This window comes from Acanthopagrus latus, chromosome 6 (assembly GCF_904848185.1).
Source record: "Acanthopagrus latus isolate v.2019 chromosome 6, fAcaLat1.1, whole genome shotgun sequence".
Lineage (NCBI taxonomy): Eukaryota > Metazoa > Chordata > Actinopteri > Spariformes > Sparidae > Acanthopagrus > Acanthopagrus latus.
Window position 1 is genome coordinate 6,086,245 of NC_051044.1, and position 11,163 is coordinate 6,097,407.

At 42.2% G+C, this 11,163-nt stretch overlaps 1 protein-coding gene across 4 annotated transcripts in view; it reads right to left on the reverse strand.

Moving 5' to 3' along the window:
• LOC119020721 (ATR interacting protein) overlaps window positions 1-10,624 on the reverse strand; it is a 36,778-nt gene extending 26,154 nt beyond the window's left edge. The window contains exons 1-16 of one of the 4 annotated variants that reach the window (XM_037100271.1): window positions 10,317-10,624; window positions 9,119-9,462; window positions 7,751-7,833; window positions 7,355-7,525; window positions 7,151-7,263; window positions 6,698-6,945; window positions 6,233-6,338; window positions 5,143-5,304; window positions 4,322-4,580; window positions 3,209-3,262; window positions 2,940-3,118; window positions 1,818-1,954; window positions 1,541-1,632; window positions 757-843; window positions 599-677; window positions 258-479 (exon numbers count right to left, since the gene is read on the reverse strand). In XM_037100271.1, the coding sequence (XP_036956166.1) occupies window positions 258-479; window positions 599-677; window positions 757-843; window positions 1,541-1,632; window positions 1,818-1,954; window positions 2,940-3,118; window positions 3,209-3,262; window positions 4,322-4,580; window positions 5,143-5,304; window positions 6,233-6,338; window positions 6,698-6,945; window positions 7,151-7,263; window positions 7,355-7,525; window positions 7,751-7,833; window positions 9,119-9,461 (2,335 nt within the window). In that variant the 5' untranslated portion in view covers window position 9,462; window positions 10,317-10,624. Of the gene's footprint in view, window positions 1-257; window positions 480-598; window positions 678-756; window positions 844-1,540; window positions 1,633-1,817; window positions 1,955-2,939; window positions 3,119-3,208; window positions 3,263-4,321; window positions 4,581-5,142; window positions 5,308-6,232; window positions 6,339-6,697; window positions 6,946-7,150; window positions 7,264-7,354; window positions 7,526-7,750; window positions 7,834-9,118; window positions 9,463-10,316 lie in introns of all 4 variants that reach the window. The other 3 variants (XM_037100270.1, XM_037100273.1, XM_037100272.1) reach the window with 3 other exon arrangements.
• Window positions 10,625-11,163: the final 539 nt, after the last annotated feature.

Consider the following 11,163-nt stretch of genomic DNA (forward strand, 5'->3'; position numbering starts at 1 on the left):
TTAACAATGCTAACGATGCTAACTGCTGTGTCCAAGTTAATAGAAGAAGTTCGGGTTTCAGTTTTATAAAAAGAAAAAGCTTTCAAGCTGAGTTTGGCTGAAATGAAAACCTGCAGACTTCTGACTGCAGATATTCGGTCTCCTCTGATCTGAAAAGTAATTTTCCACTTGCTGCAGTTGCAGAGCTGCAGTTTGATTTTTTAAAGCATTTAACTTCACAAAACACTGTGTGTGTGTGTCAGTATGTGTTTTTGTACCTTCGCTCTCGCTCAGCTCGGGGATCTTCCTCAGCGTGTCTCGGACAGCAGGGATCACCTGGTCGTACATGTGCAGCAGCGGCCTGCAGCTCTCTGAGAAGCTGCCGTGATGCAGCAGCAGCCAGTGCAGCAGCAGCAGACACTCTCTGAGGAGGGACGCCGCCACGCCGCGCCACCATGGTAACGTGGGGCCGTCGCACGGCTGCGAGGGCGAAGCCGGGCCTGAAGGAAAAACACAAAACCTCTGAGTGGTAGTTGATGACTTCAGAGATAGATTATTGTCATAAAACGTTTATGGGATTGAGCGGTGACTATTTCCAGCCTGGAGTTTTAAATCTGACCTGTTGAGTCTGTCAGCTCCTGAGAGCCACGAAGATCCAACCACTGACGATGGAAAACAATCACCACTGTCTGAACCAGCTGAGAGAGAGAGAGAGAAAGAGGTTTGTGTAGAAAAACGCAACACAAAGTCTGTGGTGAGAGACGGTAAGAGATTTACCTCAGTGTAACATTGGCAGGTGCTGTGCTGGTTGGTGGTCCAGCTCTCTGCTCTCTGAGTCATCAGTCTGCTCAGCAAACGAACCACCTGAGACACAAAAACAACAAGTCTTTATTGAGATATTCGCGGGTGGAATTACCTGTTCTGTAAGGGTTCAAATGACAACACATAAAAACACGGAAGAAATTTTCAGCTTCCAAGCAGATTAGAACAGAAACGCATGAGAAAACAGAGAAGCTTCTTACCACCTCAGTGCCCTTGCAACATGAGAAGAAGAAGGTCAAAGCAAGCGATACAATCAACCCTAACCCTTCTTAAACTAGATTTGGAATCTGCAACATCAGCCATCGGAGTAATGCATGGAAGCGTACATAAACATGCTGTGGGTGGATGCCAGCGGAAGTAAGAGACAGAGGCAGACGGGCCGGCTGTTACAGCCTGCAGCACAAGTGAGCTAGATGAACTTAAGACCCTCTACTGTCAAGTCAATCTTCTGCTGTGTTTGTCGAGCAAAGCGCACCACACACACATACACAGAGTGAGGGACATCACAGAGCTTTAAAAGAAGTGATTGCAGGATCGTCTTAACGCATTTTCTTCATTTATTACAGACAACACAAGATCTAGGACAACTAAATAAACCTGTTTTGTTTGGTTCTACCCACCTAGAGTCAGACATTAACTCGGCTGCTATTCATCTGCATTTCCAGGAGAATGAAGGAGTCGGTACGTGTCTGTAGTGTGTGTGTGTGTGTGTGTGTGTGTGTGTGTGAGTGCGTGTTACCTGCAAGTCCAAGTGAATCCAGTCTGTGTGTGCTGCCTGGTTGTCAGCTCTGCTTCTGATGAACTGCAACAACTTCAGGAAAACACACGGATCTAAAGAGAACAAACAAAATCAAACACCGCTCACGTTCAGCTGCAGTGACGCTTTTCTGTTTATTCAAACTCAAAGCACAAACTCAAACAATGAAGTTAATATTTGAAGCAAAGTAATGATTAAGAAACATACAAAACAGAAGTGGGAGTTACAGTCACTGTAGTAACAGAGGACGGAGCCTCACCATGCTGAGAGCAGAGCTGCCGAGCCAGTGTCTGGTGGTCGGACATGGACGTGAGGACGCTCACACACTCTGAAACTGTCTGCAACCTGCTGTCGGCTGACAAACACACACACACCACCGGCAACACACACTGCAGCCTGAGAGAGAGAGAGACAGATGTGACCGGTGTGAATAAATTACAAGATTACACTGGACAAAGGATCTGATGAATGAAATTGTAATATTGACTCATAAGCTGTTGGTAAATCTGCACCATGAAAGTCATTGTGCATTAACTGGTAGCAGCTACTCCTTATTCTGTAGCCATGACAACAGAAAACTATCACTTCACAATTTAAAGAGAAGGAGAAGTCAAGACACAATGTCTACAGAGTTACAGAGTCTTCACTCTCGGTAGATGAGGTGAATTTTCTGACGCACACTTCACCGATCGGGTTCAAAGGGTCATTTATCGAAACTTCTTCAAGTGAACTTCTCAAAGTTCAGCTGCGGTTCATATTTCATCAGTTATTTCTCCGTTACATCATCACACTGACTGTAAATCACCACAGTTAGTTTACAGTCAGATGTTACATAACATCTGACAGTCAGTGAAGACGCACACACACACACACTCCCTGTTCAGCCACTCCTCTACCGTCAGAATTCCTACCAGGTGAGTATTTCATCATACAAGCGTGTGTGTGTGTGTGTGTGTGTGTCTTTGCAGAGTAATTAGAGGGCTGAAATTATAATGTGTGAAGTGAATGTTTGCCAAAGGCTGGTTGAAGTTTCCAAGCACTTTCCTTGCAGCCATCTTAAATTAAAGAAACAAACAAACATTCATATTTTATGTTTATCAGTATGAAAACGTAGCAAGCTTGAGAATTTATTATCATCGAGTCTGTCAGTTTATCTTCGGCTGATCTGTATCTTGTATGTATGTGTCAGACTTTTATTAATGTATTCACGCTCATGTTCATACATTGAATCCCTAACCCCTAAACAAATGTTGCATATATCAGATCTACCAGCATAAACAATAATACTTTAATTAAAATCTGGTCACAACACAATTATAGGGAGACAGAATCAGACCGACTGTGACCTTTGACCTCCTGACTGCTGATTGTGTGTGTTTACCTGTCAGTGTGTGTGTCTGGAGTCCTCTCAATAAGGACACACACGGTCTTCAGCGCATTCAGGACGAGTTCTTCCCTCTCTGAGCCGCCGCTGCCTTGTCCTGCTTCGCAGAGCTGCAACACTGACTGCAGCAAGGCATTCTGGGAGCACAGACCAACACCTGCAGCAGAGCGGTCAGCCTACGAGCAGAGGGAGGGAGATTTATCAGGAAATGACAAATCAACTTTCAACAAGTTAAAAGTGGAGTTAGTGCATGTGTGTTTCTTTACCTTGTCGTCTGTGACTCCGCTCCGACTTTCCTTTGACAACACAGCCTCCACCACCTAAAAGCATCATAAAAAAGGTCAAAGGTCAGTTTGGGGAGAGCTAATAATGAGTTTGGGAATCTCAACTCTTATGGAGATATGGATTAGATCAGGTGTGTCTTTGCAGAGTAATTAGAGGATTGAAATTATAATGTGTAAAGTGAATGTTTGCCAAAGGCTGGCTGAAGTTTCCAAACACTTTCCTTGCAGCCAACACATTTACCTTTTTATCAGTATGAAAACGTTCTCGTAGATGTTTTTGTTTTGGGTTGTTTACCGAGGTCATTAGACTTTCAATCAGCATATTGGTGACAACAATATGACTGAATATTCATTTTTTTTGTAAAGTCTTCCTGTGTTTTCTTACTCTTACTTCAGTTGGATGTTTGAGCTTTTCAGAGTGATTTTGTTCAGTCTGACACTAGGCGAGTAGCTTCACGTTCACTTGCGTAACACTTGTGTATTTACGAACAGGATTTAGACCCATCACAACCAGTAAAGAGGCTGTATGGGCTCTAAAAACATGATGGTGAACGTGTTCATTTGGATTCCTAAAATTCTCCCGTTTGTACAATGAGAGCTGACCTGAGGGCTTTGAAGCTTCTACCTCTGCTGTGTTAATCTACATCCCAAACCATGTTTGAATGCTTCAGTGTTTTTTGTTGTTTTCTTCCTTTATTTTCAGTGGAAGAAGACATGATGGCTGCACAAAAAAGGGGGCAAAGACTGAGAGATGGATTAATTCATCTCAAAAGGAGAAAACATGAAAACGAGCTGCGTTCACATAATAAGAGCACACAAAACAGACAAAAACAAAAACATGTCTGCTCTGAGTCTGAGCTCTACCTTCTACACTAACAACTGCTCAATGCTTGCTTATCTAGACAGTCGTCCATTAGACTCATAGTTACATAATAAAGTATACGAGTTAATAATGACCACCTGCAAGTTTGAGGAAAATATGACTGCTTTTGTGCATTTAAAGTCTAAAAAAACAGTAAAAGAAGCTACATACAGGTGATAACCTGATTTTTTTATGTGTTACAGGTGTCAGTAATGTTACTGTTGTGTCATCACCTCGTCACTGTGGGCCATCAGCAGGTAGAGGAGCCTCAGAGCAGCCAAACCAGTGTCCTTTACACTGAAACCAGACAAACTAGCCTCCTCCAGTCTCCCTAGTCCAGCAGTGGGAGCAGCATGGCCTGCTGGGAGCGAGCTAGCAGCAGGAGAGTTTGAACCACCGGCAGAGGTGGAGCGAAGTGAGTCGAGGGCCTGACAGAGCCGAGACAGGTGAAGGTCCAACAGAGGGAGGAGCAGGACTGCACCGGGACACGACCTACACACACAGACACACACAAAAGGATGTAGATGTTTTAAAATCTTGTGGAGAGATGAACGTCTGTATCAGTGGCACTTTATCTACAGGGTTGGTGTGGTGTGATGTTTTATGATTCAGTTTTTGTGTGTATAAAATAATGTAACATAAAAATGTAGTTAATGTAGAAGTGGTTCACAATTATAACAGAGTAAAAATACAATTTAACACATGTTGTGTCATCGTCATGTTGTGGCATCATGTTTTTAAGGTGCTACTTTGGTCTGTGTAAAGACTTTTTCAGAGTAGTTCTCTGTGGTTTACAGGCCTCATGACTTGACTGTACAAGCTCATATGCAATTCAAAAATGTAGCACAAGTTTACAGGAATTACGGGAATCTTTGGTGATTTTGTCCCTGTGGTTATTTAACTGCTGCTGTAACATCATTTTACCACAAGAGGACCCTGTTGTCCACAGAACTGTTCAGCTCTTACTGTGTTCTGGATTCTTCAGTGAGCAGCACATATCCAAGTTAGTGCAGGTTCAGCAGAGCAGCTTTATTACTTCAGTCTGCCAGTCTACCTTTTGTTTCTGCTGCTGGCTGCAGTGTCTGGTCGGCTCTGACTCAGCATGTTGAGTCCAGTTACAGCCAGACTCTGGACCGGGCTCAGAGCAGCTCTGGGAGCTCCACCTTCACCACCACCGACTGCAGCATCTGGTTGGAGCAGCAAACCTGCTGACAGCCTGCTGAGATCAAAACAGGACAAACAACACCACAAGTTTTATATTTACATTTACATTTTAGGGTATTAAGCAAGATGCTTCAGTCCAAGGCGACTTACAGTCATTCATACATACACTGATACGCTGATGGCGCTGACCAGCACTTCAGGAGGTGTTTGGGGTTCAGTACCTTGCCCAAGGACACTTCGACATGCAGACTAGGGGAACTGAACCAACTTCAGATAGCAAGATGCTGCCTCCACCCTTGAGCCACAGTTGCCCCCATATATGGCAGTTAAGCTACTTTGTGGTTGAGCTGCAATTGCTGCTCCTATCTATACAACAACAACAGTTACTGCTGCTACTGTTCAACTACTGTGATTACTACCACTCGGCTCAAATTTGTCTTACAAAAGATTTAAAATGAAATCACAGACAACATCACATTCACATTCATGTGTTTTTTTGATAGGCTTTGGCGACACCAGGTGGTCACTGATGTGGCTGCAGTAAGTGACTTCAACGCAACACTCAGAATACAGGAGATGCAGAAGTGATCATCACGCCGTAACGTTTGGTTAAAACTCTTGCATGTCATTACTGGCCTACTTGTACAGTATGTGTTGAGTTAAATGCAAGAATTTCAAAGGAAGTCGTCTGTTGTGTCAGAACAATCCTCAACTTTACTAACCAGGTTGACTTTTAATAAGCCACTGTGCCTCCTCACTGGAGTAGCTGGGGGTTGATTTCCTGACTCAAGGATGTTTTATACATATTGTAATGAAGAGGAATATTGATGCTTTTTCACTCTGTGGCCCAGATGTTTGCTGCCACACAACACAATGACCTTATATCTGTTTATGTCCGAAGTTACTTATGCAAAAAACCTTCCCACTGACTATACAGCATTAAATTTTGTTGCATACATGCAGGTCTATGGGATGTTCACCTGGATGTCGGGGGGATGTCAGTCAGACTCACTGACAGCAGGTGAGAGAGGCCGAGGCTGCTGGGAGACAAAGGCTGCTGCAGCAACAACCCGAGCAGAACGCCACCTGGAGGACGACACACACACACAATTTACAATGACGCGGTTAAAACTTGTGAGAAAAAAAAAGATAAATAAAAGATGGATGGATGGATAACCCTGGCTGGAACGACTCTTTAATCTCCACTGCTGTCATAGAGGTGTTATAACCAGATTAAAATATGTACAAACAGTCTTATGAGATATCAGAACAGTTTGATGTCTCACTGAACTGTTCTGTAATGTCGCTAACACTCTGGTATCTGACGACAAAGAAGAAAAATATAACGTCTTATATTTTGGTTGGTTGGTTTAAACAGACGTATTGTTTACTCAATCGGGTTGCACTTTAATGATCCATCACTGCAGACTGACAGACAGACTGACCTCGGTGCTGTAGGTGTGCAGGTCTGACGGACAGGAAGGGGTCTGGGCGAGACACTTCCTGTCCATCACCAGATCTGCCGCTGGACGACCCTCTGCCCCCTCCATCTCTCCTCGTCTTCACCGGCGTCGTTCTGGGAGGGATGTTGGCTCCGAAGGTCTCCTTTGTGATGAAACCATTTGCTGTTGGAGAGGAGGAGCTGCTGCCGCTCCCATGATGCAACTGGGCGAGACTGTTCAGCACTTTAGGACTGAGAGAAGAGAGGCACAGAGAAAGAACGTGATCATTCTGAAGTCTAGGCTTCAATTTTCCCTTTAACCCCCTGACAAATACCAGACTTCCTTTAGGTTTTATGCAACTATTTTAACTCCACAACCAAAGATATTCAGTTTGCGATTAAATAAAACAAAACATTTAATTGATTATCAAGTCTGTTAATAATGATGATGACTGACCTGTTTCTAGGCAGAGGAGAGGCCATCTTGTTTTTGTCCGAACTGTGCAGTTTGGTCTTTATCTCATTGATCTCTGCTTCTTTAAACTGCAACTCTGACTGCAAAGATTGAACCTGAACACACATGACAACATGATCATGTTATTCTGATGATCATATGTACTGAATGTGTGTGTGTGTGTGTGTGTGTGTGTCAGATCCTCACCTTCCTGTTGAGCTCCTTCTCCCTCTCGCTCTGCTCTTTCTGTCTCTGCGTCTCCTGCAGGATGTGGTTCTGCCTCTGGGCCTCCTTCTCCTGCTGGGCTCCTTTCAGAGAGTCCCTCAAGACCCGGATCTCCCCGCTCTTCAACACAATCTCCTCCTCCACCTCCTTCAGCTAAAAACATACACATTCGTCAACACATATTGATCCTGAGTCTAGTCTTAGTTGGTAGACTGTAGAGTCAAACACTGTCAGGTACATGTTAACAACAACAATATAATAAAAAAAAGAGACTTTTCTCAATCGTAAAGATTTGTTCTAAAAACATGCTCCGTTGAATTTGTGTCTGTTGGATGTTTTTATGATTTATAAAAGAAAAAAAAAAACACTGAGTCTCACCTTCCTCTTTAGCTCTGCATGCTGAGCCTCCAGCACACTGTAGGAGTCTTCTCTGTCTGACCCAAAATGCTGCTGCCTGTTACCTGATCACAGAAAACAACAGAAACAACACACATGAAAACACAAACTGTACTCACTGTTTGGCCTTTTTGAAGTCTGTTTAATTAGGTTTTAATACAGTAAAGGATTAGGGGTGTATGTAGAGTTCCCTTAGTCCACTATGTGGGTTTACTGTTACGACACACTGTGAAAAATTAAAAAAACTGATAAATAAATTCACCAGACATTTCTGCTCAGTTTTTTTTGTTTCTCTAAAAACTCTCCTTTCACATCCTGTCTGTATTTTGAAGTCAGCACTGACAGGCATTGTTAGACTATCATATCTGGATTCGTAAGGTCGGCAGATCATTTGTTTTAATGCCCTGGCAACAGTCCTTTTCATATTCAAATTCTTCTTTAAGAGTGCAGGGGTGTTTTAGAACAGCTTAACTTTATCCTGGTGGCTTTTTGCAGGTTATGGTGAGGAAAGTTCAAATAATATTCAATAACAAAAGAATACTACATAAATATAACAATACCTCAACAATAAACAACAAAAGATAGGTATTCAGTTTGTTACACAGTTTGGTTTCTCGCAGGAACTTGTCTTCCAAAATAAAACCATTGAAGGATCTCCTCTGGATCAGGATCAGTTCTGTTCACTTCAGTTCGTCCCACACGAGTTAACACTCTTTCTTACACTGTCAGAGATACCACCGATACCAGTCAGCTGATCGTCTTGGCACACAGGTTTACTGTCTGGAAGAGCAGCTGTAAGTTACTGGCAAACTAACTATGTTGTAGTGGAAGTGTTTATTTTTTTCTCTCTCCCTCTCTCTCCACGCAATCATGCGTGGGTAGAGAGAGAAAAAATACCGGGCGAACTGCCGATCCTGGTTTTGATTTTGTTAATTAAAAACAGAAAGCCCATTTTGATCACTGTGCTTTTTAATTTTACACAAAATTGGAAAACTCTGTGTTTGTGAATTCTATCTCGGAAAGCACACAGACACTGTTGTTTGCACCAAACCCAAATTGGCTCATGGTCACATACTGAGGAACAGACACTCTGTTCCAGACGATGAGCCAAAATATTGCACTTAATTAATGTGATGAAGAGGAAATTTAACAGGATCAAATGAGATGGAATTCACAGTTACAAACTCTTGGACTGACCACCTGGCACATGGAAGTCATTTCAGGAATAATTAAGTAATATTCTATTTGTGTGATTTATTTAATTGCTGCTGTAGTCTGCAACAGTAAAAAGAAAAAAAAGATGGAGCCTCCTCAACACTGAGTGTGAGGGATTAACTGCTCTGAACTCACCGAGAGGCTCTCTGCTGACCATTCCAGCATTCGCTCTGTTGTTGCTGCTGAAGCCGAACGTGTTCTCTCTGCTCTGATTGCTTGTGGCTCTGCTCAAAGATTTGCTCTGCCCTGTAGAAGGCGGCCAGGCAGACCCGTGGGCCAGCTCTGTTGGTTTAGGTCCTGGTTTCGACCCAAGCCCAGGGGCAGGGACAGAGGTGATGGCCTGCGAGGCGATGATGTCAATCTCATCAAAGTCATCCTGAGTGAAGTCTTCATCATCTCCAAACGGGTCATCAAAAGCCATCGCAGTCGCTATACCCTGGTTCAGACCTCTGAGGCGCTTGGTTGGGGGGCAAGTCATCCTGCAGGGAAGAAGAGAAAAGAGAAAAGCAGATTAACAAGCTAGCATAAACTGTTCATCTAAAATGTTTGGGTGTGGCATCAGGGTACCTATTCATCAACAGTTTCACAGTATAATGTCAGTTCTACCTGTCCAAAAATTTTACTCTTTGAAATTTGCATTACTATTTCTGATTTTCTACTCCAAGATGCTTGATATGCATCAAGTCAGTGTCTAAAAAGCCACTCATGAGTACATTTTTTTGTCTTAATTGTGTCAAAATGGCTTTAAAAAAAAACATAATTGTGCCCATTATTTTATAAACATGCATAAATATGTTATAGGCATGGATAAGATCAACCAACATTCACTTTAAAAAACACAGCAATGACACATTAAGGAGATTATATCAAACATGATATTGCCAGAAGCATAGTAATCCTTAAAGAAACCATTCATGGATAGACTGACAGTCAAACATACACACTTTTAATGATATCTCCAGACTTATATACCTTTTTATGATTATTTTTTGCTATACAACTAAGCTAAGGGAGCCACATTAAAAGGAGCTCCTCTTTCCTGCCCTCTGTTTCAATCAGCTTGACTTATAAATCACATTTTAGTGCCACTTGTGCTGCTGAATGTTATTCTATAGGTTGTTGCTGAAACTGAAAACTAGTGGCTTCTGCCCAGAAGGAAGGGTGACGATGAGTTCACTAACTTCTCATGAATATGAATGAAAACATGTTGTTAGTATGGTTAAAAGAGGTACAGCTGCTCTGTTTAAGCCAAGCTGACTGTGCTAAACTTAACAGGCTCGTTATTAGTGCAGGTGTTTACTGCTAGCTTGTTACTTATCTTACATTAACTCACCTTGTGTCCCAGTGGTGCTCCTGTTAGCTGTTAGCCACAAAGATAAGGCTCGATAACTTGTTGGCCGTGTGTAAGTTAGCTTGCTAGGCTAACACAGCTCACTCCGTCACAACAGCATTTTAATGTCAGTTAATACTAAATAAAAACGATGTTAAAGGAAGCTGATAGTGACGGAACTAAAGACCGCGCTGCAGTGTTCAATTCGTCCTCTTCTTCTTCGTCTTCTTCCGCTTCTTCTTCTTCGTCGTGACTTTGTTTGGCGGTTAGCAAAAACATTCTGGCGCATTACCGCCACCAGCTGGCATGGAGTCTTCTTCTTCTTCTTCTTCTTCTTCTTCTTCTTCTTCTTCTTCTTCTTCTTCTTCTTCTTCTTCTTCTTCTTCTCCTTGGGATCGTGATCTGTACTCCTTTATTGGTTCTGTAAAGAGGGTATTTGTGTGTCACAGCAGCCTAAGGACCGTTCAATTTAACAATAAACAATAATGATAGTACAACACAAACAATATGATAAAAAGGTAAGAAATAGATTCTTATATACATAATCTGTACAAGTGCCCCGCCCCCTCTCTGTGACATCAGCCCCATGAAGTCATCATTCGGATTTAATTTAATTAATTTTATGGTAAAAGAACAGAACAGAAATCAATAACACTTGAGCTGAGGTGTCCAGATTACCTGAATTCACCTGATTACAATATTAAAGTAATGTAACATGATTACATTCCGTTAGTATTGGAATAATAACAATTAAAGACCAGAGAAATTAAATATCAATAAAAAAAAAGACCTTTTTAGTTCAATTAACAATTGTTCATCTGTGATGGTTCTACTGATAATTGTTTTATTT